This window comes from Eriocheir sinensis, chromosome 9, assembly GCF_024679095.1.
Source record: "Eriocheir sinensis breed Jianghai 21 chromosome 9, ASM2467909v1, whole genome shotgun sequence".
In the NCBI taxonomy this organism is placed as follows: Eukaryota; Metazoa; Arthropoda; class Malacostraca; order Decapoda; family Varunidae; genus Eriocheir; species Eriocheir sinensis.
This window is the reverse complement of record NC_066517.1, coordinates 19,053,426-19,077,892: the sequence shown is the minus strand read 5'-3', so window position 1 is coordinate 19,077,892 and position 24,467 is coordinate 19,053,426. Positions and strand designations below refer to the sequence as shown.

Genomic DNA, 24,467 nt, shown 5'->3' with positions numbered 1-24,467 from the left:
CCAGCTAACTTGCTTACTGAGTGGCTAAATGACTGGCCGATCTGTTGACTGAGTGGGTGAGTGGTTGACTGACTGGTTGACTGGCTAAGAGTGTGACTGGTAGGGTGACTGACTGACTGTTTGAGTGTTTTACTAATGCCTTCGAGACAATCCCACGAAAAATAAATTTCTGAAGCTTTCGCTCACCAGGTAAAACAAAATGTAGTGATCAGAGAGGAATGCAGTCTTGTGTGTGTGTGTGTGTGTGTGTGTGTGTGTGTGTGTGTGTGTGTGTGTGTGTGTGTGTGCATGACTGTTGTTCTTTTACTTCTTGTCACTTTGCCCTTCAAGTCGTGTTGATAATGATGATTCTAGTTGTTATGATGATGATGATAATGATGATGATGATGATGACTGCATGAAAAAAATGAAGTAGTGAAGATGGAAGAAAAATAAAGGAGACAGTATGTTCTCTTGTATCGAAGGTGTGTGTGTGTGTGTGTGTGTGTGTGTGTGTGTGTGTGTGTGTGTGTGTGTGTGTGTGTGTGTGTGTGTGTGTTCTTTTTTCTTACATTATATCGGTACTTCCTGCGTTTAAAGAAAAAAAATCAAATTAAGTTAATATGAATCTTAGGTTATGAGTTTACTTATTTGTTTTCACTGAAGAATGACATATATACTGATTCTCTCTCTCTCTCTCTCTCTCTCTCTCTCTCTCTCTCTCTCTCTCTCTCTCTCTCACACACACACACACACGGGCCGGGGGTCAAGGAGGAGGGTGTGTCTGAAGGTCAATGCTCGGGACAAGGTCGTTCTCGAGGGCCAACGGGACCATCTCGACCGCGGGAGGTTCTTGTGTGTACCGTTCGTTGATCCGTCTCTGTCTTGGGACGGTCGCGTCGGGTCGTCTCTAGTCTGTTAATGTTATCCTGTTTTACGCTCTCGTTTATTTATGGTCGACTTTGTTTTCTTCTATCAGCTGCCTTAAATATTTTTTTTTCTTTTCTCTTGAATTTTTTTTTTGTTGTATAAACGTTCTAGAGCTTTATTCTATTACTTCTCCATGTGCTCTTTATGTCTACTTATTTTCTTTTTTACTTTTCTCTGTCATCTCTATCTATTTTTTCCATTTGATTTGTTTCTTTTTGTTTATTTGTTTGTTTTTAAGGTCTATGTTTTGTGCTCCAAGTTACCGTTTAAATTCTTTTGTTTTGTTTTGGTTATGTTTCCTTCAAACTTTTATTTACTTAGTCTTTTTCTTCATTCTCCTTGACTTTCCAGCATTTCATTGCTTTTAGGATTGTAAAGATAAATATCTCTTACGTACTTCAGATTTCCATTATACTGATTTTCTATACGTGCATTATTATCATTAGTTATTATTATTATTATTATTATTATTATTATTATTATTATTATTATTATTATCGTTATCTTTATCATCACTTATTTTTTTTCTACTTCTCTCTTTCTCTTATTCTTATCACTATCGTCATCATCCTCGCAATTACTGGCATCGTTGTTATCTCTGGGAGCTCCCGTCACACCGTTACATATCTGCGGTAACACGCGGAGCCAGAGGGTAACGGCGAACACTCACAAACACGGCGCTTAACCACGAGTGTGAGAGAATAACGTTCGTAAAAGAGTGACAAGACTCGTTGGATGAAGAATAACACGAAAACGTAACAACAATATCAATAACAGAAAAAATATATATACACCCCCCTAACGATAAACCGATAAACCCACTTCAAGCAAAAAGTAGACATTACGAAGGCTGGAAAAAAATGAAATAATAAAAAAATACGAACAAAATAAAATAAAGCTAACACATAAAATAATAAAATGGAGTACTAATTAAGGCTGATAAAAACGGCAATAGCAAAAATAACAACATACGGGTAACAATATTCTTAAAAGGCGAGGAAAACAGCACGAAAAACGCATGAAGCCAAAAAGAGTATAATCATAGGACATTCAGTAATCGCAAAAGTTTATCGGTAACGTTAAAAAAACTATAACGTGTCCAAGGAAAAAAAAAAAGAACCATATTAACAACAGCCTGAAAGAAACTAACAATATTCTCAAAAGCCGAGGAAAACAGACCGAAAAACGCATATTGTCAAAAAGAGTATAGTCAAGTAACATTCTGTAGCCCAAAAAGAATTATCAAAAACATTAAAACTACAACTATAACATATCCAGGAAAAAAAATTGGGCACGTGATACTTTAAGGCTGAAAACAAAACTATTAACAACATCCAGAAGAAAATAACATAATAATAAAATGTAACAAGCAGAAAAGAAGCGTTACGGGAGATATGAGGCTGCAAAATAAGAATAAAATCAACACAATAATAACAACAAACAAAATACGTAGAGGGAATAAGGAAATGACTAGCCTACTCGGACGCCAGTGACAACAATGAGATCTGACAAACCTAACCAAACTAAATCTAATCTAACATGACTTGACAAAAAGAAGAAAAAAAACTAACATCAACACAAAACAAAAATAAAATGTATGAAGCGAAAATGAGAAAACGAACGGGAGGGGATAAATGAAAAAAAAAAAAATAATAATAACAACAGCAGGTATAAGAACAACAATACAATCAACATCAACAAAAAAAGAAAACGACCTCAACAACAACAGCAACACAGCATCAAACACATGTCATCATTTTTACCTTGGCAGAAGAGGCGCCGTTCCCAGCAGACCATTTTCCTGCCCCGACCGCGTCCCTCTTCTTTTATGGAGTTTCCTGTCTTCCTCATTGATGTCGTATACTCATTCTTCACTCACGCCTTCTTGATACCCTCCTGCAGCCCTAGACAGTCAGGGAGGGCAGCAGGAGGGTTGTTAACGCAAAAAAGCACAGTAACCAACCACATGTCATAACCAAAACACTGAAAATGAAGTCACCGCCGCCGAGTCGTCGAACGTTTGTTTTCCTCGCCTCGTACGGGATCACTTTTCAGTAACTCAACAAAAAGATTTTAATAATTCCCGCTTTTATTTGAGCAAAGAAGGAACTGTAATGGTGAAATATAAAGAGATAGAGGACAAAGAAAGCCTGATATATCGCGTTATCTATGAGTATTTCAAGGTTAACATTAAAAAAATACCTCAATTCAGTTCATTATTTTATTTGCGTCTTCTTCGTGTTGATAATTTATCATATCACTCTCTAGACGGTTTGAATGACTACTGAGAACTGATCTACCATCTTCTAATGATGCAAAGACCCGGAAAAGTTGATAAGCATGAAAAGAGAAGGATTATGTTTATCATTGCATCTGGGAATTCGATTAACACGTACGCAAACTGATAAACGAAAGAAAAAAAATAAATAACACCAGGTAAATTTACTCAATCATCGAAAACAACTTAGAATCGTCATATAATACAATCAGAAACGTCATACAACAGAAAACCACGAAGAAAGAACAATGTAACGTCCCATGCAGCCCTCTCATGTTACGGTCAGGCTATCCAGTGTGACTTTCCTCGTCCGGCCGCGTCTTGCTGAAGGCCAGGAGGAGAAAAGATGATGATCGCCGGGCGCACTGACCTTGACTGGGCGGCCAGCGAGTGTCACGTCATTTTACTTTCAACGGAAGCGAGAGAGAGAGAGAAAATGAAGGAAGGAAGAGGAAAAATGAACGAGAAGGGAAGGGAAGGAAAAAAAAGGAAGGAGAGAGAGAGAGAGAGAGAGAGAGAGAGAGAGAGAGAGAGAGAGAGAGAGAGAGAGTTTCATCTATTGCTTCTCTTCCTTCTTCTTTGAGTTTCATCTACTGCCTCTCTCTCTCTCTCTCTCTCTCTCTTCTTACTTTAGTTTTCTTGATTTTTCTCCTATTATCTTCCCTCCCCGCATTTTCTTAAGCGGAATAAAAGGATAATGTCTAAGCTACGTATGATACAGTACAAATAAGTATATACCTGTAGCTATCATTACTATTTTTCTCTTGTTTATTACCATTCTTTTTTCCTCTGTAGCCGTCTTTTATCCTCGTCCCCTTCCTTTTTTTTATTTTTAGCCGGTAGCCTCGCCATGAGCAGCAAGGTTCCTGGTATTTGTTCTTGCATTCCTTTATGGTTATTATGTTCTTCCATCTCCCTAGATCTTTCTCTTTTTCTTTTGTTTACTCTTACTTCCTCTTCCTCTTCTTCCGTTCCTTCCGTTCTTCCTCTTTGTCCATTAACTGCCTCTTTTCCTCCTCTACCACCTCCTCTTCCTCCTCCATTTACTGTCCTTTGTGATCATTGTGTCCTTCCATCTCCTTAAATATTTCTCTTTTTTTCCTTTTTTATCTTTTACTTCTTCCTGTTTTTCAATTACCTCCGTTTTTCCTCTCCTCGTCAAGTCTGCTCCTTATCCTCCTCCCCCACCTTTTCCTCGTCCTTCTAGTTGTCCTTCATGGTCTTTATCTTCTCCCATCTCCTTAAATATTCCTCTCTTTTTTTTCTTTTTTCTTTTTTAATTCTTCCTCTTTTTCCGTTCCCTTCGTTTTTCCTCCTTGTCAAGTCTGTTCCTTATCCTCCTCCCCCACCTTTTCCTCGTCCTTCTAATTGTCCTTCATGGTCTTTATCTTCTCCCATCTTCTTAAGTCTTCCTCTTTTTTATTTATTCATTTTTTACTCTTACTTCCTCTTCCTCTTCTTCCGTTTCCTCCGTTCTTCCTCTCCTTGTCAGGTCTGCTTCTTATCCTCCTCTCTCATCTCTTCCTCGTCGTCCTCCTCCTTTCCTCTCCATCACATACGCCCATCTCCTCAGATCTTCCTCTTTTTTTCTTTATTTTTTACTCCTTCCTCTTCCTCTTTCTCCGTTCTCTTCGTTCTTCCTCCTCGTCTAGTAACTGCTCCTTATCCTCCTCTCCCACCTCCTCCTCCTCCTTCGTGTTTTCCTCTCCCAGATAACCACTTTCCCGCTACTGGCCATCTGCAGCAACGCCTCCTCCTCCTCCTCCTCCCCCTGAGCCTGCCTCCCTGCAGTGCTGTTCCCTCAGGACTAATGACTACGGAGCCTCTAACGGGAGCGTGTGGGGAGCAATGTGTGTGTGTGTGTGTGTGTGATTGCTGGTCTAACTGCATCTACTGTTTACTACTACTACTACTACTACTACTACTACTAATACTAATACTGTTACTACTACTACTACTACGACTACGACTACTACTTCTACTGATGCCGCCTCTACCTTTACTACAAGCATACTTTTATTGTTACTACTATTACTTTTGCTCCTATTCCTTTTCCTATTCTTCCTTCTCGTACTACCACTGACTTCTACTACTACTACTACTACTACTACTACTACTACTACTACTACTACTACTACTACCATACATGTTCTTCTCTCTCTCGTAACCATCATCTTCATCAACCATTACTAGTCCAATGCAGACCTTTCCCTACGTCCTTTGCCTCCTGTTGCCTGGTATTTAAGCGTCTTCTATCCTGTTATCTTCACCAGCACACACATAGACCCAGATACATAAAGTGAAAGCAGCTGATAACTAAGAGTAGGTCACATGTATAGCCAGAGGGGAAAATAGGGATCGCCAAGGGACTGTGAAGGGAAAGGTAAGGGACAAGGACGATATTAGATTCCTTTATGTCGTGGGAACGGTCGAGGGGGTAGACAATAAAAAGGATACATAGCTAATAAGGGGTTCGTTTCATCGTCATTGTTCTTATTAAGTCGACGGTCAAGGCTGCTCAGTCAGTGCTCAGAAAGTCGATGGTATACGAAGTTACGTAGAAGAGAGAGCGATAGAGGTAGATAGATAGACATATAGATAGATAGATAGATAGACGGAAAGAAAGAAATAGAGGTGTGACTGTTAATATGTACAGTTAGGTTTGTCAACTTATTAATGTGCGTTCAACTATTTATAATGATTTTTTTTCTCAGTGGTGATAATTTGTGATGCTGAACTTGAGCCTTTCATCCTATCGACATCATTACTATCTCCATAACTGACTAACTAACTAACTAACTAACCTCTCCTCCCGAAATTGACCCCTCTTTCGGCCACCTCCTTGGATTCTTCTTAGGAGCAGCGAGTTGCGGGCTTTTCTTTTATTATTGTTTCCTTTTTTGTGTGCCCTTGAGCTGTCTCCTTTGTTGTAAAAAAAAAATAACTAACAAACCAATTAACTGACCACTAACTCTCTTCACCATCACAGCATCACCCGCTACTCACTTCATGATCATCTCCACTATAATAATAACACTTCTACCGCAATCACTATCACCACCACCACCACCACCATAACCTTCCTCAACACCACCATCATTACCACTACGCCATCACCATTACTTTCCCCCTCACCACCACCACCGTCACTACAATCATCCTCCCATCTTCTCTAAATCACCTTCACCTTACCTCACGATATTACAGAAGAAAATACTGCGATGAAAAAAATATATCGTTTACTTTTTTTGGTATGCTTCCTTTCCTTTTGTGGAGGAGGATGGACATTTTTTGGTGGGGAGGGGCATTTCTTGGTGGGGTGAGGGTATTTTTTGGTGAGGATGGGCATATTTTGGTGGGGAGGATCATTTTTGGTGGGGAGGAGCATTTTTTGGTGGGGAGGGTCATTTTTTGTTGGGAGGGACATTTTTTGGTGGGGAGGTCATTTTGGGGTCATTTTTGGGGGTGGGGATTTTGGGGGGTATTTTTTGGGGGGGTCGTATATAGCTTATCTGTTGGTTTATTTACCTTATTCATGAAAAAAAGAGAAAGAAAGAGGGTTTAAATTATTTTCACCTGCATTGCAAACATTTATAACCATGTTTTTAAAGTTAATTCTAGTGATACTGAATCTAAATATTTTCATCTCTTTACCAATGAAAATCAAGAAAAGAAAAGAATCAGAACTCTCTACCCTCTTCTTCTCTTTCTTCATTTTATTATCCTACCATAAATAAAAAGATAATAAGAAAAAAATAAAAGAAAGTCACGATTCTCTTCTACCTTCCTTAAATAAAAGAAAACAAAACTACCACAAAATAAAAGAAAAAAAATTCTCCATCTTCTCTTCTTCCTTTATTATCCTACCATAAATAAAAAAAAGATAACATAAAGATAATAATAAGAAAAATAAATGAAAGTCACGATTCTCTTCTACCATCCTTAAATAAAAGAAAACAAAAATACCACAAAATAAAAATAAAAACTTTCCATCTTCTCTTCTTCCTTTCCCTAAACAAAACAGTAATATAAAAAAGAACAAAATATCATGACACAAAACAGTAATATAAAAAAGAACAAAATATCATGACACAAGAAAACAAAACTACCACAAAATAAAAGAAAAAAAGAACTCTCCATCTTCTCTTCTTCCTTTCCCTAAACAAAACAGTAATATAAAAAAGAACAAAATATCATGACACAAGAAAACAAAACTACCACAAAATAAAAGAAAAAAAAAGAACTCTCCATCGTCTCTTCTTCCTTTCCTTAAACAAAAAGTAATAAAAAAACAATATCATGACTCAACGCCTTCCTCTCTCTCCACAGGTCGCCGCTCCCCGCCAGGATGCTCCCCCCTCTCGGCAGGTCACGCGGCCTGCTCACCCTGGCCGGCCTGCTACTGTGTGTGTCCCTGACCGTGGCCTACCCCTACGCCCTCCTCCGAGGTAGTCGATACGGTAGGACGAACTCTTTCTTTCATTCTTGCTTGCTCACTTATTTACTCACTTACTCACTTACTCACTCCCCCTCCCTCTCACTCACTGAAGGTCGGTCTGTTACTTTCCTACTGACTCACTTGTTCTGTCCCTTGCTTACTTACTCATTAGTTTACTCACTTACTCACCAACTCTCACTTACTCATTCTCACTTGTTGCATAGGTCAGTCTCTCACTCGCTTACTCACTCTCCTTTACTCACTCAAGGTCGGTCTCTCACTTTCCTCCTCTCTCACTTACTCGTCCAGTCCCTTGCTTACTCACTCACTAGCTTACTCACCAACTCACTTACTCACTCGTTCACTCACTCACTTAAAAGCTGATAATTGTCACTTTCCTAATAACTTTTCTGCTTGTCCAGTCCCTTGCTTACTCACTAGTTTGAAATTACTTACTTATCCACTCACTCATTCACTCACTCTCTCACGCACTCACAGTAGAACGTATATTGATTCAGTCTAACATGTTAATCATTCTCTCACTCGGGTGGTCAGTATCTTTATCACTCACCCACTCGTTCACTCGCTTGCTCAGTCCTTTTCTTTACTCACTAATTTACTCAAGGCAGAACAATATGACTTTCTTTCTTACTCTTTCCCTTGATCACTCCCTCCCTTGATTACTCGCTCAGTCTTCCATTTTCTTGACTTGCTTATTAACTCACTCACATAACGGTAATGTATGATAAAAAAAAATGAAAACATGTCGAGGGAAGAGAAAGAAGATTAAAAAAAGTGGACATTGAAAGCCATGACTCGTACAAAACACGGAGTTGCGGTTTTAAAATAAATTCTGCATAAAAGAAGAGAGAATAAAAAACCTGAGTAAAAGTTTAAGAAGTGATTTTGTATACATTCCAGTTTTAATGGTTGAAATATATGGATTAAGTGGCTATTACACTGGGCAAATTTTCCGTGGATCTTCAGTCAAACTACAGTTTCCGCAATCTACTGTAGCTATGGGAGATCGTGGACACGTCAGAAAACCACGGAAATATGAGAACCATGCCAGCGGAAATCGTGGTTTGACTGAAGATCCACGTAAAATTTGTCCAGTGTAATAGCCCCTTTAGAGGATCTGCTATTTATGTTTCACCTGTCTTCATCTACCTTGACCTGTCCTAACCTACCTTGACCTTCCTTGACCTATCTTGACCTTCCTACAGGCTACTCGCGGAACATCAACCCGAGCAAATGCTACATCGGCAAGGAGAGGGGCGTGTGTATGTTCGCCTGGAATTGCATGAAGGCCAACGGGACTCACCTGGGCACGTGTATGGACAGGTGAGTGAACCAGGTGAAGCGACGGAGTGATTAATGGAATAAGTGAGCACAGGTGAACTGACTTATTGATTGAAGGAGAAAACTTGAACCCTTAACAACGTAGGTCACAATGTACCCCCTTTCCATTCACTAAGACATTCATATATTATAAGTTATGGTACAAAAGGAGAATAAACACACATAAAAACATAATTCCTCAACTACGAAGGTTCAAATCCCACACCCTTCCATTCACTAAGACATTCATACCTTATAAGCTATGGTACAAAAGGAGCGTAAACACACATAAAAACATAATCCCTCAACTACGAAGGTTCAAATCCCACACCCTTCCATTCACTAAGACATTCATACCTTATAAGTTATGGTACAAAAGAAGAATAAACACACATAAAAACATAATTCCTCAACTACGAAGGTTCAAATCCCACACCTTTCCATTCACTAAGACATTCATACCTTCTAAGTTATGGTACAAACGGAGAATAAACACACATAAAAACATAATTCCTCAACTACGAAGGTTCAAATGCCACACCTTTCCATTCACTAAGACATTCATACCTTATAAGTTATGGTACAAAAGAAGAATAAATACACATAAAAACATAATTCCTCAACTACGAAGGTTCAAATCCCACACCTTTCCATTCACTAAAGCATCCACACATTGTAACAAGGAACGAAAGGAGGATATACACATAAAGAAACAAAAAACATGAGCCCTCAGCAACGTACGAAATCACCTGACACCGCCGTACCATTCACTAAAACACCCACAATTAGAAACATGTGGTACGTAAGAAGTAGAAACACACATGGCCAGTTCGACAGTCCAACACCGTGTCATTGTTAGCGCCCAAACCAAACTATATTCTCCATAGTGATCCGTTATTTCTACTCAATACCAGATACTAATAAAGAGATTACCTGTGTGGTTTCCTAAAATTTCATCCTCCTTTTTATATCAACGCCAAACACTCGAGCTACAAGGAGTTTTGGTCGTGTTTTGTGTTTGGTTGGGGAGCTCACAAACGTAGTGTGTTGAACTGTAAAACTGCCCCACAGACTACAGGCAGCAACACCAAAGATAAGTAATCATTAAGGGTTGTGCTGTTGAACTTTTCGGCGCCAAAGATCACTTAATTGATAAAGCTTTCGTAGGAGTTTTGAGCATTTCTAGGGATAGTTGTATGATCCTGATGGTAGTATGACCCCTCTTCTTTTTTTTTTTTTACAACAAAGGAGACAGCTCAAGGGCCCAAAAAAAGGAAACAATAATAAAAAAAAGCCCGCTACTCGCTGCTCTGTACCATAAACCTAAAAACACTCATCATGACCCGACAGCTCTCCTTTTTAGCCTATGGATATAGCTGATGTGGGAGGCGGAAGCGTCCGAGAATTCCAACCATAATCCCGTGAATCACATATATGCACAAACAAACAATAAAAGGCCATTACAAAGGTAGTCCCGATTGTACTTGTGTCTATATTCCAGCTCTCACCATTCCATGTCCCACACGACCCCTCCCCTACACACACACGTAGGTAGGATCCAACACACCTTTCCCGCCCACTAAAATCTCTCTTCTTTCCAGCTTCTACTTCGGGTCGTGCTGTAAGCTGCAACACATGCCAGACACCGACGAAATCCCGGATGACGTTTCCAATCAATTGACGAATGAAATCAAGCCTCTTAGTCCCTCTCCAGACGGTGACGAGAAGCAAGACGATGATGTGATAACGCAAGGAGAGGCACAAGATGATAGCAGTGAAAGCAGTGTTAACGGAGAAGGAGCAGGATTAGGAGAAGGAGGAGGAGGAGGAGGAGGAGGAGAAGAGGTAACAACGCTTGGATCGGTGGGACAGGAGATCCAGAGTGATGGCAGTGATGCGGGATATCTTACCCCTGAAATTGTTCCACCAGGAGGAGGAGGAGAAGCAGGAAGTGTAGAGACCAGCGATGAGAAGAAACCCCAACAAGATGACGGAGAGGCAGCAGGAGGAGAAGCAGTCATCGGAGAGACAGAGACAAGCGGGGAGAAGGAGAGTGGTGAGAAAGTAACCAACGATGAGGCGGGAAGCCGCAACGAGACAACGGAGGCACCAGAAATCTTCCCGTCGGAGCCCTTCGTGCCCACCAGCATGCGCCCCGGTCAAGGAGAGAAGCCAGACCAGCCGACAGGAGCCGCCGACGATGGAGAGGAGGCGGCTGCGGGGACGGAGGATAGCGTGGCTGCAGATCCTTCGCCATCCACCAGTTCCCCTCTGCCCACAACCCTTCTCGCTGAACAGAGTGGAAGTGCTGAAGAAGACGCTGGAGGAGTCACCGAAGTAGCTACAGAGAGGCCCACTGAGGCAGGAGCTTCGGGAGTAACTGAAGGAATCGTAGGGGTGACTGAAGACGATTCTGAAGGAGTGACTGAAGGAGCTACTGTAGAAGTCACTGATCAAGTTACAACAAGAGTCACTGAAGGGATCCCTGCAGGAGATGAGGAGGCAGGCACCACTGAGACCCCAGGCACCCAGACACCATCTAGCGGCGAGGAAGACGACACTGGAGGCCCAACCGAAGCACCGGGGTCAATAGAGGACACCGAAGACGACTCCACGACTTCGACTCCTGTAAATATCTACACCCCGGCGCCGGTAGGAGCTCCGGGAACAGAACAAACAGACCAGGACACAACAGAGTCACCCTTGGCACAGACCACACTGAGGGAGGACGAGAGCTCACAGGAGACGACGGAAGAAATCATAACGACCATCAGGACCCCAGTGGACGACCTCACCACCATCGTATCAACTGGACCCTCCGCTACGACCTTGAGTCCCACTTCTGGGGAGGTGGACACAACCATCTCCTCAGTGTCCACTCAAGAGACGACCATCCAGAGTGTTCCCCCCAGCACAATCATCCCCGTTGGCTCATCATCGGAGGAGGACACATCGTCACCAGTAACCTCACCCTCAACGACCCCGCAAGAAACCACCACAACGGAGCCATCGACAACTAGAGGCATTCCTATCGTCTTCCCGGGACCGTCCGCCGCCGATGTGACCACAGAACTGCCTGAGGACACTGAGAGAACACCTATACCGACCACCATGAGGCCTTTGGTAGTACGGCCGGTCACTAAGCCATCCACGACCACCACGATCACCACGACCACCGCGCAGGACAGCTCAGAGGTGGAAGGGACGGAGAAACCAACCCCAGAGGAAGAGTCGGAGGAAGACAAAAACCCAGAGACTGGTAGTGGCGAGTCATCCACCACCACCACCCAGAAGACACCGACGACCACGGAGCAGCCGACGGACGAGTTGCTGGAGAAACTGAAGAATGCCGCCAGCACGGAGAGTAAGTGAGATTGATTTCCGAGTCACTGTCTTCCTTAACTTTCATTCTGGCACATCGAAAGGAGTGAATAAAAACATCTTAATGGCCTTTTTGTTGCTTTCGTTGACTAGAGACTGGATTTAAACCGTCCGATATTTATTTAAACCACTGTTCTCCTTGACTTTAGTTTCGATAAGTCAAACAGTTAGAAGTTATCATTATTATTGGTAATTAATGAATTAAGTTAAGAGTCTAGAGTCTATCTTCAAAGCCTACCCATTAAAATCACAATAGCTCTAACACCTATCCTCATCACTTATCGTTTCGTATCACTTATCGGACTTGTCATTTACTCGTTGACGATTTAGTAACGTTAGAGTCATCAGTCAATGTTTATCAGCCGTAGATGCCCCCTGTCTCTAACACACCGTTCTTCTCTTCCCTCACCTCTTCACCTCTTCCAGTCTGCGGCAAGCCCGTCTACCCCACCAAGAGGATCGTGGGAGGCAACGAGGCGACCTTCGGGGAGTGGCCGTGGCAGGTGAGCCTAGACTGGTGTTTTATCGGACATTAATCAACTTGGTTATACAGTTTCCTCCGTGTTTCAATTTCCTATGCTTTTTGTAGCTTTCTTTGTGGAGGTGTAATTTTCCAGGTAAAAGTATAACATTCTACGCTTTCTAGCCATTGTACTTTAGTTAGTGTTTTTTTTAAAGATTTTTTAAGATTAAGGGGGGGAGCACGGGCCTTTGCCAATACCAGCCCGTAGCAGGGTGCCGACAGACCGACTCAATCGGCCGTCCGGAGCGTAGTCGACCAAGTCGGTCTGTCGACGAGGACTGGCGTGTATCTGTAAGACAGTGATTAATTAGTTAAGATAATGATTCTGTTATTAAGAAAATGCAAATTTGTAATGGATTAAGACCACCATTCTTCTATTAACAGTTTATTTTTTGTTTTCTTCTTTTACGCTTCCAAGGAGCAAGGTAAGTCTTGAAACTGTAATTAATTACTGAAGTTTATAATTCTTCATGGTGTTGACAGAATGCAAAGTTAAGGTGAATTAGTTCAACAGATAATTCTGCTGTCAATATTAATTTCTCGTTTTCTATTTTTATTCATTCAAGGAGGACTGAAGTTTGGTTTGCAAGCCATATAACGTTAAACATTTCTTACTAACATATCACTTCTTGCTTCCTTTTTTTTCACCATCATGAAGGACTATAATAAGTTTCGTGGTCGTATTCTGCTCTCCCGTAAATCTAAAAATACCTTTTCTATGACATTCAGTTAACCTGCGCTCCCTCCCCAGGTGTCCCTCAGGCAATGGCGACACGTGACCTTCCTGCATAAGTGCGGCGCCGCGCTGGTCAACAGGAACTGGGCCATCACTGCCGCCCACTGCGTCGAGAAGTGAGTAACGGGAGGTGACGGGACACAGACGCACACATCCAAACACCCACTTAAACATCCAGATTCACACACACACACACACACACACACACACACACACTACCAAACACACACATACCCATCACCACCTTTTCCCATCCTTTCTCTTCCCTTTGCCAACCTCCACATGCATCAGCTTTCCCCACAAACACACCACAAGCCTACGTCATATCACCGCACCACCACCCTTACCCTTCCACACGCATACCACACTCATGAAACTGCCGAAATAACACACCACCAGCACACAGAGCATCACCTTACCACCACCCCTTCCTCACGCACTCCAAACACATCAGAAGCCAACAACTCATCATCTCAACACCTTTTCCCTTGCTACCTCCACCCTTCGCCTACCACAATATACTGGAAACTACCCTACGAACACACCACAAGACAACGGCTCATCACCTCAACACATTCTCCTTTGCTTCCTCCTCCCTTCGTTTACCGCTACTCGCATCAAACTTCCCTTCCAACACACCATCAACCAATGTCACATTAGCTCACCACCCTCTCCCTTCCTTCCTCCCTCCAGCGTCCAGCCAGAACAGCTCTTGGTTCGTCTCGGGGAGTTCGACCTCGAGACATCCGATGAGCCGTACCCGTTCGTGGAGAGGAAGGTTCAGATCGTCGCCTCACACCCCAAGTTCGAACCCAGGACCTTCGAATACGATCTGGCTCTCCTTAGGTATGTCCTGATGAGTCATTGTTCTACGGCTGCCTCCGAATGAATGGGAGAGACTTAGAGACAGAGACTACCATACCTGTATACCTGTGTGATTCCGTATCCCTATTCCACCTCCTTAGATACGGGTTAGATTAGGTTAGGTTATGTAAAATCAAAGGGGGCACAGAGATGTTAAGACTCCCATACCTGTACCCCGATACCTGTGTGATGCCGTGTCCCTCATCCACCTCCTTCCGTACAGGCTATAGTGAAACCAAACTGTCGAGTCCGTTTTGGCGTTGGCTCCCGCGGGTCCATTTCTCCCCTCTGCTCTGCCACACAATCCCAACACCTATTTTTTCCTCTCATATGTTACCTATAGTTTACATATGAGAGGAAGAGATAGGTGTTGGGACTGTGTGGCAGAGAAGAGGGGAGGAAACGACCCGCGGGAGCCTACGCCAAACCGACCTCGACATATTTAGAAGATTTATAGGTTAGATAACGTTAGGCCAGGTAAGATCAAAGGGGTACAGAGATACAGAGACTACCACACCTGTACCCCAATACCTGTGTGATTATTGGTCTTTCTGGCACACCCTTACTCACAGGTTAGGTTAGATTGTTAGGTTACGTAAAGTCTGGTTAATCAGGTGAACATTTTTAGATACTGGGACTCCCATGTCTGATGTCGCGTTTCTCTTCTGCCTCATTACATAGACTTTAAAGTAGATTACGTGCGGACAAACTCGATGAATGAAAGGGACAGATTTAGATACAGGGAGTCCCATACTTGATTCCGCGACCCAATTCCACCTCCTTACATGGATTTTAGGGTAGATTAGGTTTGGTTCGGTAATATTCGGTTGATCAGAGGGACGGATCTAGATACAGACACTGCCATATCTGATTTTCCGCCCCTCTTCCACTTCCTTACATAGATTTTACGTTTAATTAAGATAGATAAGGTATAATCAGGTTAATCAAAGGGACAGCCAACCATACCTGTGTAACTTCACGTCTTTCAACTTCCTCCTCGCTCGCTCGCAGGTTTGACGAGCCGATCGACTACCAACCCAACATCATCCCAATCTGCATCCCCCAAGACGACTACAACTTCCTCAACGACACTGGCTACGTCACGGGCTGGGGACGACTATACGAAGGTGAGGAAAGATGACGAAGGGGATGGAAAGGGATGGGATGGGGAGAGATTGTAAAGGAAGGTGTTGAGAATGGGGAGGGTTGAGTTGATGCGAGGTGAGGGATGACGACGGGAGATGGGGAAGGGATGGGAAAGAAGGGAAAGGAAGGGGAAAAGTGTCGAGAGCGGTGAATAAGAAGGGAAAAGCTGAGGAGGTGGAGTGTCAAAACAATGGGAAAATGTGAATGAATGGAAAGGTTAAGAAGTGGAAAGGGATGTGGAGGTGAAGGTATATTGGCAGGGAGGAAGGGATGTGCTAATGTGAAGGATCGGGACCAAGGAAGGCTGGTAAGGTAAAAACAAGGGACTGTGGATGATAGACAGAGATGGGAAGGTGGATAAGGGTTGAAGGAGTGAGGAGAGAATCAGCTGGCGAGTCAAGTAAAGATCAAGGGATGGGAAAGAAGGCGATTCAATAGGGTGAAGGGGGAGGTGAGGGGATGGAGGGGTACTATTGGACAGGATGTGCAGGTGAGTGTAAAAGCATGAATTAAATAAGCCTTTTTTTCTATTTTAAATTCGTGTTGTTTAAGTTTGCTAATAGAGGTTGATGGAGTTCTCATACTTTAACACTAAATCAATTCGTTGTACATTATCTAACTGATTAATTTATTTAGATTAATAATTACCACAAAATACGTTTCTAATAATATTCCCAAAATGCATGTAGTGTTTTATTTGTGATGTAATTTGGTTCAACATGGTTTTGTCTGTTAATTTGCTGTTTTCTGTAATTTTCTAATAACGGTCTTTAATTCTTATAATGAAATGAATCATGTCACAGTTTTAGTTGATGAGTTTTCTTTGATAATAATCGTATGTATATAATCCCTTTCCTCACCTTTTAATTTAATTTAAAGCATGAAACATTACATTTACTCTTTTGAAAGCATCGAGTATAATCATGTTTTTATGCAAGGATATGTAAAGCAGAAGTTTATCACGTGGCCTTCTATGTTGATATTACTAACGCTTTTCAATACATTGGTTACATAAGGCACTGAGCGTGGCCTGTTTCCTTAACACACGTAGGGATGTTAGGCAAATCTTTCCCTGTGGCTGCTCGCTGCTCTGTGCCTGGCAGTCCTGGCCAGTCAGCGTTTCTTTTGTGTGTTTCATCCTTCGGAGTCTCGTTATTCTCGCTCGTGATGGCGATTCCTTCTCTTCATATTCTGTCTTGTGTTTCTTTGTTTTCCCAGTCCTCATGGCAGACCCACCCATACCTCCTCTTCCCTTCCTGTCGTATGCCTATGTTTTCCTGTCTTCTTGTTTATCCCCGCCTCGCCCATTTGTATATATAGCTAATGTTTGAAACCTTCTGGATCATAGTTTTTTTCCGTCCATTAACCTGCATGTGGCGTTCACAGGGTCTCTGAGAGGAATGCAAAAGTTAGTGACAAACTGTTTTCTGCCTCCCCGAGAGTTATTTTGTGATCCATCAAAATGTTTCCAAAAGAAAACAAATGGTGACGAGTTAAAGAATGATGCGAGAAAACTATAATGAAAAATGCCGAGTGCATTCATGCTGTTTGAAGACGCAGTGAATGAATCTAGCAAGATCTTGGGATTAGTATGTTATCATAAAACAATAACTGTGATGGCACGTTTTGCTAACATCCTCCGCACACTCATCACTTATCACTTGCCTTCATGACAACGCCTTGATGGCCCACAAAGAAGCTCTCGGGACCTGAACCTTCGGGCCCCGGAGCGAGGCAGCGGCATGAAGCCCCTCGCAGAGGCCCTGAGCGTCTGTAGGAGGATGTAAGGGAAAAGCTACGATTGTTTTACTACTTCTCTTTCATGGATAGCATTAGTTTATGTCACAGTACCTTGAAAGTACATACTTAGGATTAAGGTAGATAAATAGTAGTATTTTTCTATGGAAGTGTTTCCTCTTCTTGTATTGCTGTTTTTATCCCATTTTCTGTCCTTTTCTCTCCCTTGTCTTCCAACTTGTTTTCTTTGCATGTTCTTTCGACCCACGACAACGAGACGACAAGGAACCATCGCACTGACCCGACAAACGGCTGAACGCTAAGAATGAACTTATCGGAAAGACTAGAAACAAAACGGCATCATGATAACAAATTAATAAATTATTAAATTTGGAACTGATTAATAAATAGACAAATGAATATATGAATTAAGTCAACAAAATATAAATCATTAATTCCACATACACTCAAGCTCATTTTCTGTCACTACCATCCACATAAAAAAAAAACTCCCACGCGTGAAGGTCAGAGATAAACTAACACAACAAGGTGTATGTAAATATATAAATAATAAAAAAAAAGAATAACAAAAATGCCTCTCGTGTGTTTGAGCGCCAGTGTTACGGTCGCTTTACCGATGTGAATAATTACAGCTCAGTGGCTAAATACTTGTGCAGGTCATCGCTTTTCCTCATCCCTGTATATATAAAAAATATTCTTGGTTGAAATTTGTCGCAGTGCAAGGCATCTCAAGAGACTAATGCTGATCATTTATTTTAGGCGACATCTGGAGCATCATATTTTGAGCGTTTTTTTATCCGTTGAAATCGTTAACAGAGAGAAAAAAAAATCTCTTTCAAAGCTATCCCCCGTAGGTTGTACATACATGCATAATCTTGAATGATGGCTGACGGCAGAGCCATAGAATAGGAGAGTTTGGCCAACTCCATGATGTTACCAAAAGAGCCACGCGAAATTCAAATTGATATTCATACAATAGTGTTTGTTGTGTGCTCCAGGTATCATCTGGATCTCGAAAAAGTACCTGGAGGTCAATAAAACATTGTAACAGCATTAATTTGATTTTCACGCGGCTCTATTTGTAACTACATGGCGCCTGTGATCAAGTTGGCCAAACCTTCGTACTCTATGGCTCTGGTTTACGGCTGACACCTGATCCATTTGTTCGATCCTGCATGAAAGGTGCGTGTCTGAATCCACCTGTACCAGTCACCTGCCGCCCCGCACCTGCCGACGGGCCCGACACGCGCCAGCTCGACCCAGCCTCCCCAGGTGTAACCCAACCGACATCTTGTTCAGTGTTACCACCCAGCATGCCACCCACGTTGTCACCTGTAGAGCACCTGCACTCAGTAATCATTACCTCGGCCTACACCTCACATGATTGTCCAGAATTGCACTTTTATCTTAGAGCTTAATCCGTGACTTTGAATTCTAGCTGCCATGAACAGTGCATCTGCATTTTCTACTGCTCTCTACATAGATATTTATGGAGGGTCTAGTCTGTGAGTTTGAACGTATGGCCACTCTCGTTGCCATAAGTAGCTCCTTTGTCACTTTCGAAGTCCAGGTGGAGGACTAAAGGTTTCTGTGTAACGAGCTAAATCCCTTAACGCTTCTGTCACGGGGAATGACTGGATCGATCACACACGCACCGCTAGAGTGGACTTGGAATTTCTTGGAAGTCTTTGGAGTAATACCGTGCACAGTGATTTATGTGCTTTCCTTAGAATTTGATTATTTGACGTTCAACATAGTTATATTGCTACCTCGTTCCATGTATGAAAAAAATATATAAATGATAACCATTACCCTAAATGGCCATGCCATGCCTTTCAACCGTGTGTTTGTATTTGTGTGTGTGTGTGTGTGTGTGTGTGTGTGTGTTCAGACTTGACGGAAACAGTAGGAACATGCATACAGCCAGTCAGCCAGACAGACAGATAAATAGACAGAGACAGACAAGCCCCAGCAACTGACCGCAGCACCCACGACTAACACGCCCTTCCCTCTGCTCTCCTCCTGCCTGCAGACGGCCCCCTTCCCTCTGTGATGCAGAAGGTGCCTGTGCCGGTCATTACCAACGATGAGTGTGAGGAGATGTACAAGGAGGCAGGGTTTGTGGAGGACATCCCAAACATCTTTATCTGTGCCGGCTATGGCGACGGCGGAAGGGATTCATGCGAGGTGAGTGAACGCGAGAAAAACTACTTTGGTCTCCCCTTCAAGACATCATTTTCTTGTAAGTCGTCTTTATTACGGGGGGACCAAAGGAAATTCTCATCCCTCTCTTTACCTAACCCGGTCCATTCCTATTTTTTTCTTCTCCTCCTCCTCCTTCTCCTCTTCGTTCCTCCTCCTCCTCTTTCTGGTGCACCAAAGACGGGCCCCTCCACTCCAAGATGCAGAAGGTGGCGCTGCCCGTGGTAAGCAATGGGGAGTGTGTTCGGATGTTCCTGAGGCGCGGAGGCATCGTCAGCATCCCGAGAATCATGCTGTGTGCCGGCTATGCGGAGGGGGAGAGGGACGCCTGCGAGGTAAGTGTGTTGGGGACCTTAAGACAAACATGAGAGGAAGCAAATTGACCGTAAGTGAAAGTGAAGAGTGAGAGGTTGCGTATAAAAATGGGCTAGATTGGTAATGTGATACAAATTGAGATAGATAGATGGGAAGATAGATGATAGATAGATAGATACAGATAGATGAGTGAGAAAACTTGAGAGGAAACCAATGCAGCGTAAGTAAAATTGAAGATATAAAAAAAGAGAGGCTGTGTACAAAAAAAAAGGGTTAGAATGAGAATGTGATACAGAGATATATATATATAGATAGATAGTAGGATATATAGATAGATAGTGATTCACCTTACGTTTTACCCTTTCTTCCTTGGTGTGTAAAAATTAAACTTGCTCTCTTTTTTGGTCTAGCTGTCACAAACTTTATTTTTTCCACCCATCAACAAAGGAACTGTCATAGGACTTGTATAAACGAAATTAGATAAGTTAGAATAATCGAAAGGATGAACATTTAAAGAGAGATGAATACAATCTTGAATATTATTTTTTTTGTGAATGCTTATGATGCAGTAGTATTTAACGTCCTTGTATATGCATTGCTCAACGCTATGAAGGTAGAAGAGAGAGAGAGAGAGAGAGAGAGAGAGAGAGAGAGAGGCTAAAACATCAGAGACCCCTTAACTCACACGCAATAACAAACAAACAAACAAATAGCATACGCCAGTTAACCCATCCATTCACCTTTCTATCACTTCTCCCATTCCTCGCCTCTCTCTCCCCTTCCCTCCTCATCTCCCATATGTTCTACCCCCATGATGAACGCAGACGAGGAACCAAAACCACACAAAAAGACTTGTACTCATATTTCTCTCTTTCCAACAGGGTGATTCCGGTGGTCCCTTGGTGATTCAGAGGAGGGGTCGCTGGAGACTGGCTGGCGTCATCTCGTGGGGCATCGGCTGTGCTCTCCCCAACCAGCCCGGCGTCTACACCAGAATATCAGAGTTCAGAGAATGGGTCGATAAGATTGTGGTGTTTTAGAGATCGGTTCATATTCCTGATTATTACGACTGCTGCTCCTTCTCTGATGGGTCGATAGTATTACAGCAATGACTATTATTATTATTATTACTGTTTGCTTTTTTCGTTTATTATTATTATTTTTTTTTAGTGTTATTATGTTTTTAAGTTGCGATTGTGATTTTGTGATTTTGTGATTTTGTGATGTTTTCTTCCTTTTTTTTGTTTTGTTTTTGGTTTGATTTTTTTTTCTTGGTTTCCTTATTTATGTATTTATTTAGTCCAGTATTTATTTTTCTATGTAGGCTCACTTCTTTGTTTCTGCCTAATATCTCTCTCTCTCTCTCTCTCTCTCTCTCTCTCTCTCTCTCTCTCTCTCTCTCTTATACTGTTTAATAGCCAAGAAGATGAATCCTGTTATGTTAGGTAGTAGCTGTTGTTGTTTTCTGTTATTGTTGTTAATAATGTTATTCTCATCTTATTTATTACCCCATTTAATTGGTGATAATCATATTGCGACCGCGTGCGTGCGTGACTGACATTCATTAGGAGATTTTGATACATTTTGAAAAGCATAAAAAATCTAATTCCTGGTAAAATAGTTCTTGTTTCTATATTACTAAATAGAAAATTACATATACATAAATAGATAATTAACTTTATATAAATGGATAAAAACCAATTTATTTAATCTTACGGTTCCCCCAAAAATTGTATAAAATGATATATTCTCACTTTACTGGGAAACAATTAAATATTCTCAAAGTATTGAAAAAAATATTATGTCTTATGAGGAAGGAACGCGATGCTCACTTGTTATTCCTCTTATTTTATGCAAGGCGATCCTCTTTTGTTTCCAGGGATGGGAGCATTCGTCCCCTTATGACATAGGCATTATGATACTACAGGTCTCGTTTATGTTTTTGTTTTATGTGTGTGTGTGTGTGTGTGGGTGGGTGGGTGTGTGTTCTCTCGGTTTAAAAGCATATAAGAAGAAAAAAAATGAAAACTGTTTGAACAGGATGTGATAGTTTAAACATTCGTTCATGTTTGTGGGTGTGTTTGTGTGTAGCTACGGGTGCGATTGTGCGTGTTTGAGATTTTTTGTTTGTTTGTTTGTGTTGCGTCATTCTTGTCATCGCTTATTTTTCTCTTATCATTTTGTTCATTCTCATCACAATAAACGGGAGGAAAGATGAACGATGTGTTTGACTCGCCTGCATTCGAAGCTCCTCTGTCGCCGGCTATTTTATTTTATTTTAGTTTTAGTTTTTACGTTTTTTCTTTTACTGATTCCTACTTTTGATCTCTTTGTTTTTTCTGTAAATATTACTTTTTGATTTCCAATTTTCGATATTAGCATTTATTTTTGGGTCACTAATCACTATGAATATTGTTTTTCGCTCTTGCATGGATTTTTTATATATATATATATATATATATATATATATATATATATATATATATATATATATATATATATATATATATATATATATATATATATATATATATATATATATATATATATATATGAGGAAATACAGACGAAGGAAGACTGTTCCAGAGTTTACCAGTGAAGGGGATGAAAGAATGGAGATGCTGGTTAACTCTTGCATAAGGGGTTTGGACAGTATAGGGAGTAGCCAGGGAGGAAAGGAAGGGAGGATATGGGATAGTGCAGGGGAAGGGGAGGAGGGGAGGAAGGGGAGGAATTCTCCGGCGTTGGAGCGAAAACGAAATATTACTAATATAGGAAAGTCATGACGGGAACAGTGTGAAACGTTATACAAACTGTCCAACATATCAAGACAAAACACATCAACTGGTAATAGCGAGACATCGACCGTGGGAAAGCCCAAGCACTGACATCTCAGGCCCCAGCGAAGCAACCACGTGCAAATTTGAATCGAGGAGATGATAATAATGATAAATTATTATTATTATTATTATTATTGTTATTATTGTTAGTTACTATTATTATAATCAAACAATATTGATCTTGGCTACATTGAAAAGACAAAGAGAGAGAGAGAGAGAGAGAGAGAGAGAGAGAGAGAGAGAGAGAGAGAGAGAGAGAGAGAGAGAGAGAGAGAGAGAGAGAGAGAGAGAGAGAGAGAGAGAGAGAGAGAGAGAGAGAGAGAGAGAGAGAGAGAGAATGATAAAATAGTGAAGTTAGAATGAAGTTAAAAAAACAGATACAGTATGTTATGCATCAAAGAAAACTTTGTACGGGACATGAGCGGCGATCATGTTAGTGCTTGTACGTCATCGTCAGAGGCAGTCATGGCGCGACGCCTCATGGATCCTTAATTAAGAGAGAGAGGAGATTTCGCTCCGACGACATTGTTATGACGTTACAGGGAACGATGACGTCACGCCCGCATCTCGTGCGCACTGGTGCCCAAAGCCATGGCCAAAGCATGGGAAAGCTCCTTCTGTTACGTTATTTCAATGCAGCAGAATATGAAACTAGTGCAGAATGAAACTTTTGTAATAGGCTGGAACATTTATGCACCAAATCGAGAAAATTAACCAAGAGAACAGCAAAAAATGCTGAAGCTGAGTTGTCACAGATGCTGTATTTCGTCCATACCATACTCTATGTGTGTTTCATCTTTCCTGTCCTTAGTGACTCCCTGTAAATCAATGTATGAGGCTTGCCCAAAGCAGATGCACAATCAATAAATCAACATCAGTCAATAGCTCTGAAGCCACTGGCACCTGTGAATGGCACTGGAGGAGGGCCTGAATCATCATCTGGGAAATGCAGCCACTCACCTGTCCCTGCACTTGACACAACACTCACCCCACCACCACCAGTCACCTTCATTTTCACTGCTTTCACTATACATGCAGGAATGGACAGTGAAAGCAGTGAAGATGAAGACCAGTCGCTGTTTTTAAATAGCACCGTGGCTACTGCGGAGAGCGTCGTAGTACTACTTACTACAACTGCTATTGATAGTAATAATAATAACGATAATAATAATAATAATAATGGAAGAAAAACTGAACGGAGCTCTGCATGCTGCATAAATCCACCCCAAACTATTCTTCACTAGTTTACCTTAACGCTAAACAAAATGACTTGGGCTATAAAAGAACAAAATGACTTGGCTATAAATGGGCTATAAAAGAACAAAATGACTTGGGCTATAAAAGAAAGTTAAAAAAACAAAACAAATGACCCGTGTTCTATTTACCACCGAGATCTTGATTCCCGTGATCTGGGGTATCCTGATCCTGATTTACCTGATCCACAGCCCGAGGTGGGTTGTAGCAGAAGACTCCCGCAGTCCAGCTCTCACGCGGTTACACTCAGCATCTCCTCCGACTTTATTTCGTGGATACAACCCAAGAGCGCCTCCCATAATGAGTGAGGAGCATGTAATAAGATCATGTTGCAGAAATGGTTTTGCAGGCGGTAAAGATCTAAAATAGAAGTACCGTATTGCAAACAGAATTGTAGGAGATATACAGGCCACACCAAGACCCTTTGCTTTGACTTGGGTTTTTAAATTATATACGTGGCATTAGTTTTACAATTTTACTAT

At 41.7% G+C, this 24,467-nt stretch overlaps 1 protein-coding gene across 5 annotated transcripts in view; it reads left to right on the top strand.

Annotated features, from left to right (window-relative positions):
- The window catches only part of LOC126996085 (serine proteinase stubble-like), a 75,928-nt gene extending 53,818 nt beyond the window's left edge, over positions 1–22,110 (top strand). For 2 of the 5 annotated variants that reach the window (XM_050856180.1, XM_050856181.1), the window contains exons 2-11: positions 7,517–7,635; positions 8,852–8,969; positions 10,568–12,191; positions 12,222–12,330; positions 12,774–12,850; positions 13,622–13,722; positions 14,300–14,452; positions 15,482–15,597; positions 19,407–19,561; positions 20,773–22,110. In XM_050856180.1, coding sequence (XP_050712137.1) covers positions 7,536–7,635; positions 8,852–8,969; positions 10,568–12,191; positions 12,222–12,330; positions 12,774–12,850; positions 13,622–13,722; positions 14,300–14,452; positions 15,482–15,597; positions 19,407–19,561; positions 20,773–20,931 — 2,712 coding nt within the window. In that variant the 5' untranslated portion in view covers positions 7,517–7,535 and the 3' untranslated portion in view covers positions 20,932–22,110. Of the gene's footprint in view, positions 1–7,516; positions 7,648–8,851; positions 8,970–10,567; positions 12,192–12,221; positions 12,331–12,773; positions 12,851–13,621; positions 13,723–14,299; positions 14,453–15,481; positions 15,598–19,406; positions 19,562–19,756; positions 19,912–20,772 lie in introns of all 5 variants that reach the window. The other 3 variants (XM_050856178.1, XM_050856177.1, XM_050856179.1) reach the window with 2 other exon arrangements.
- Positions 22,111–24,467: the final 2,357 nt, after the last annotated feature.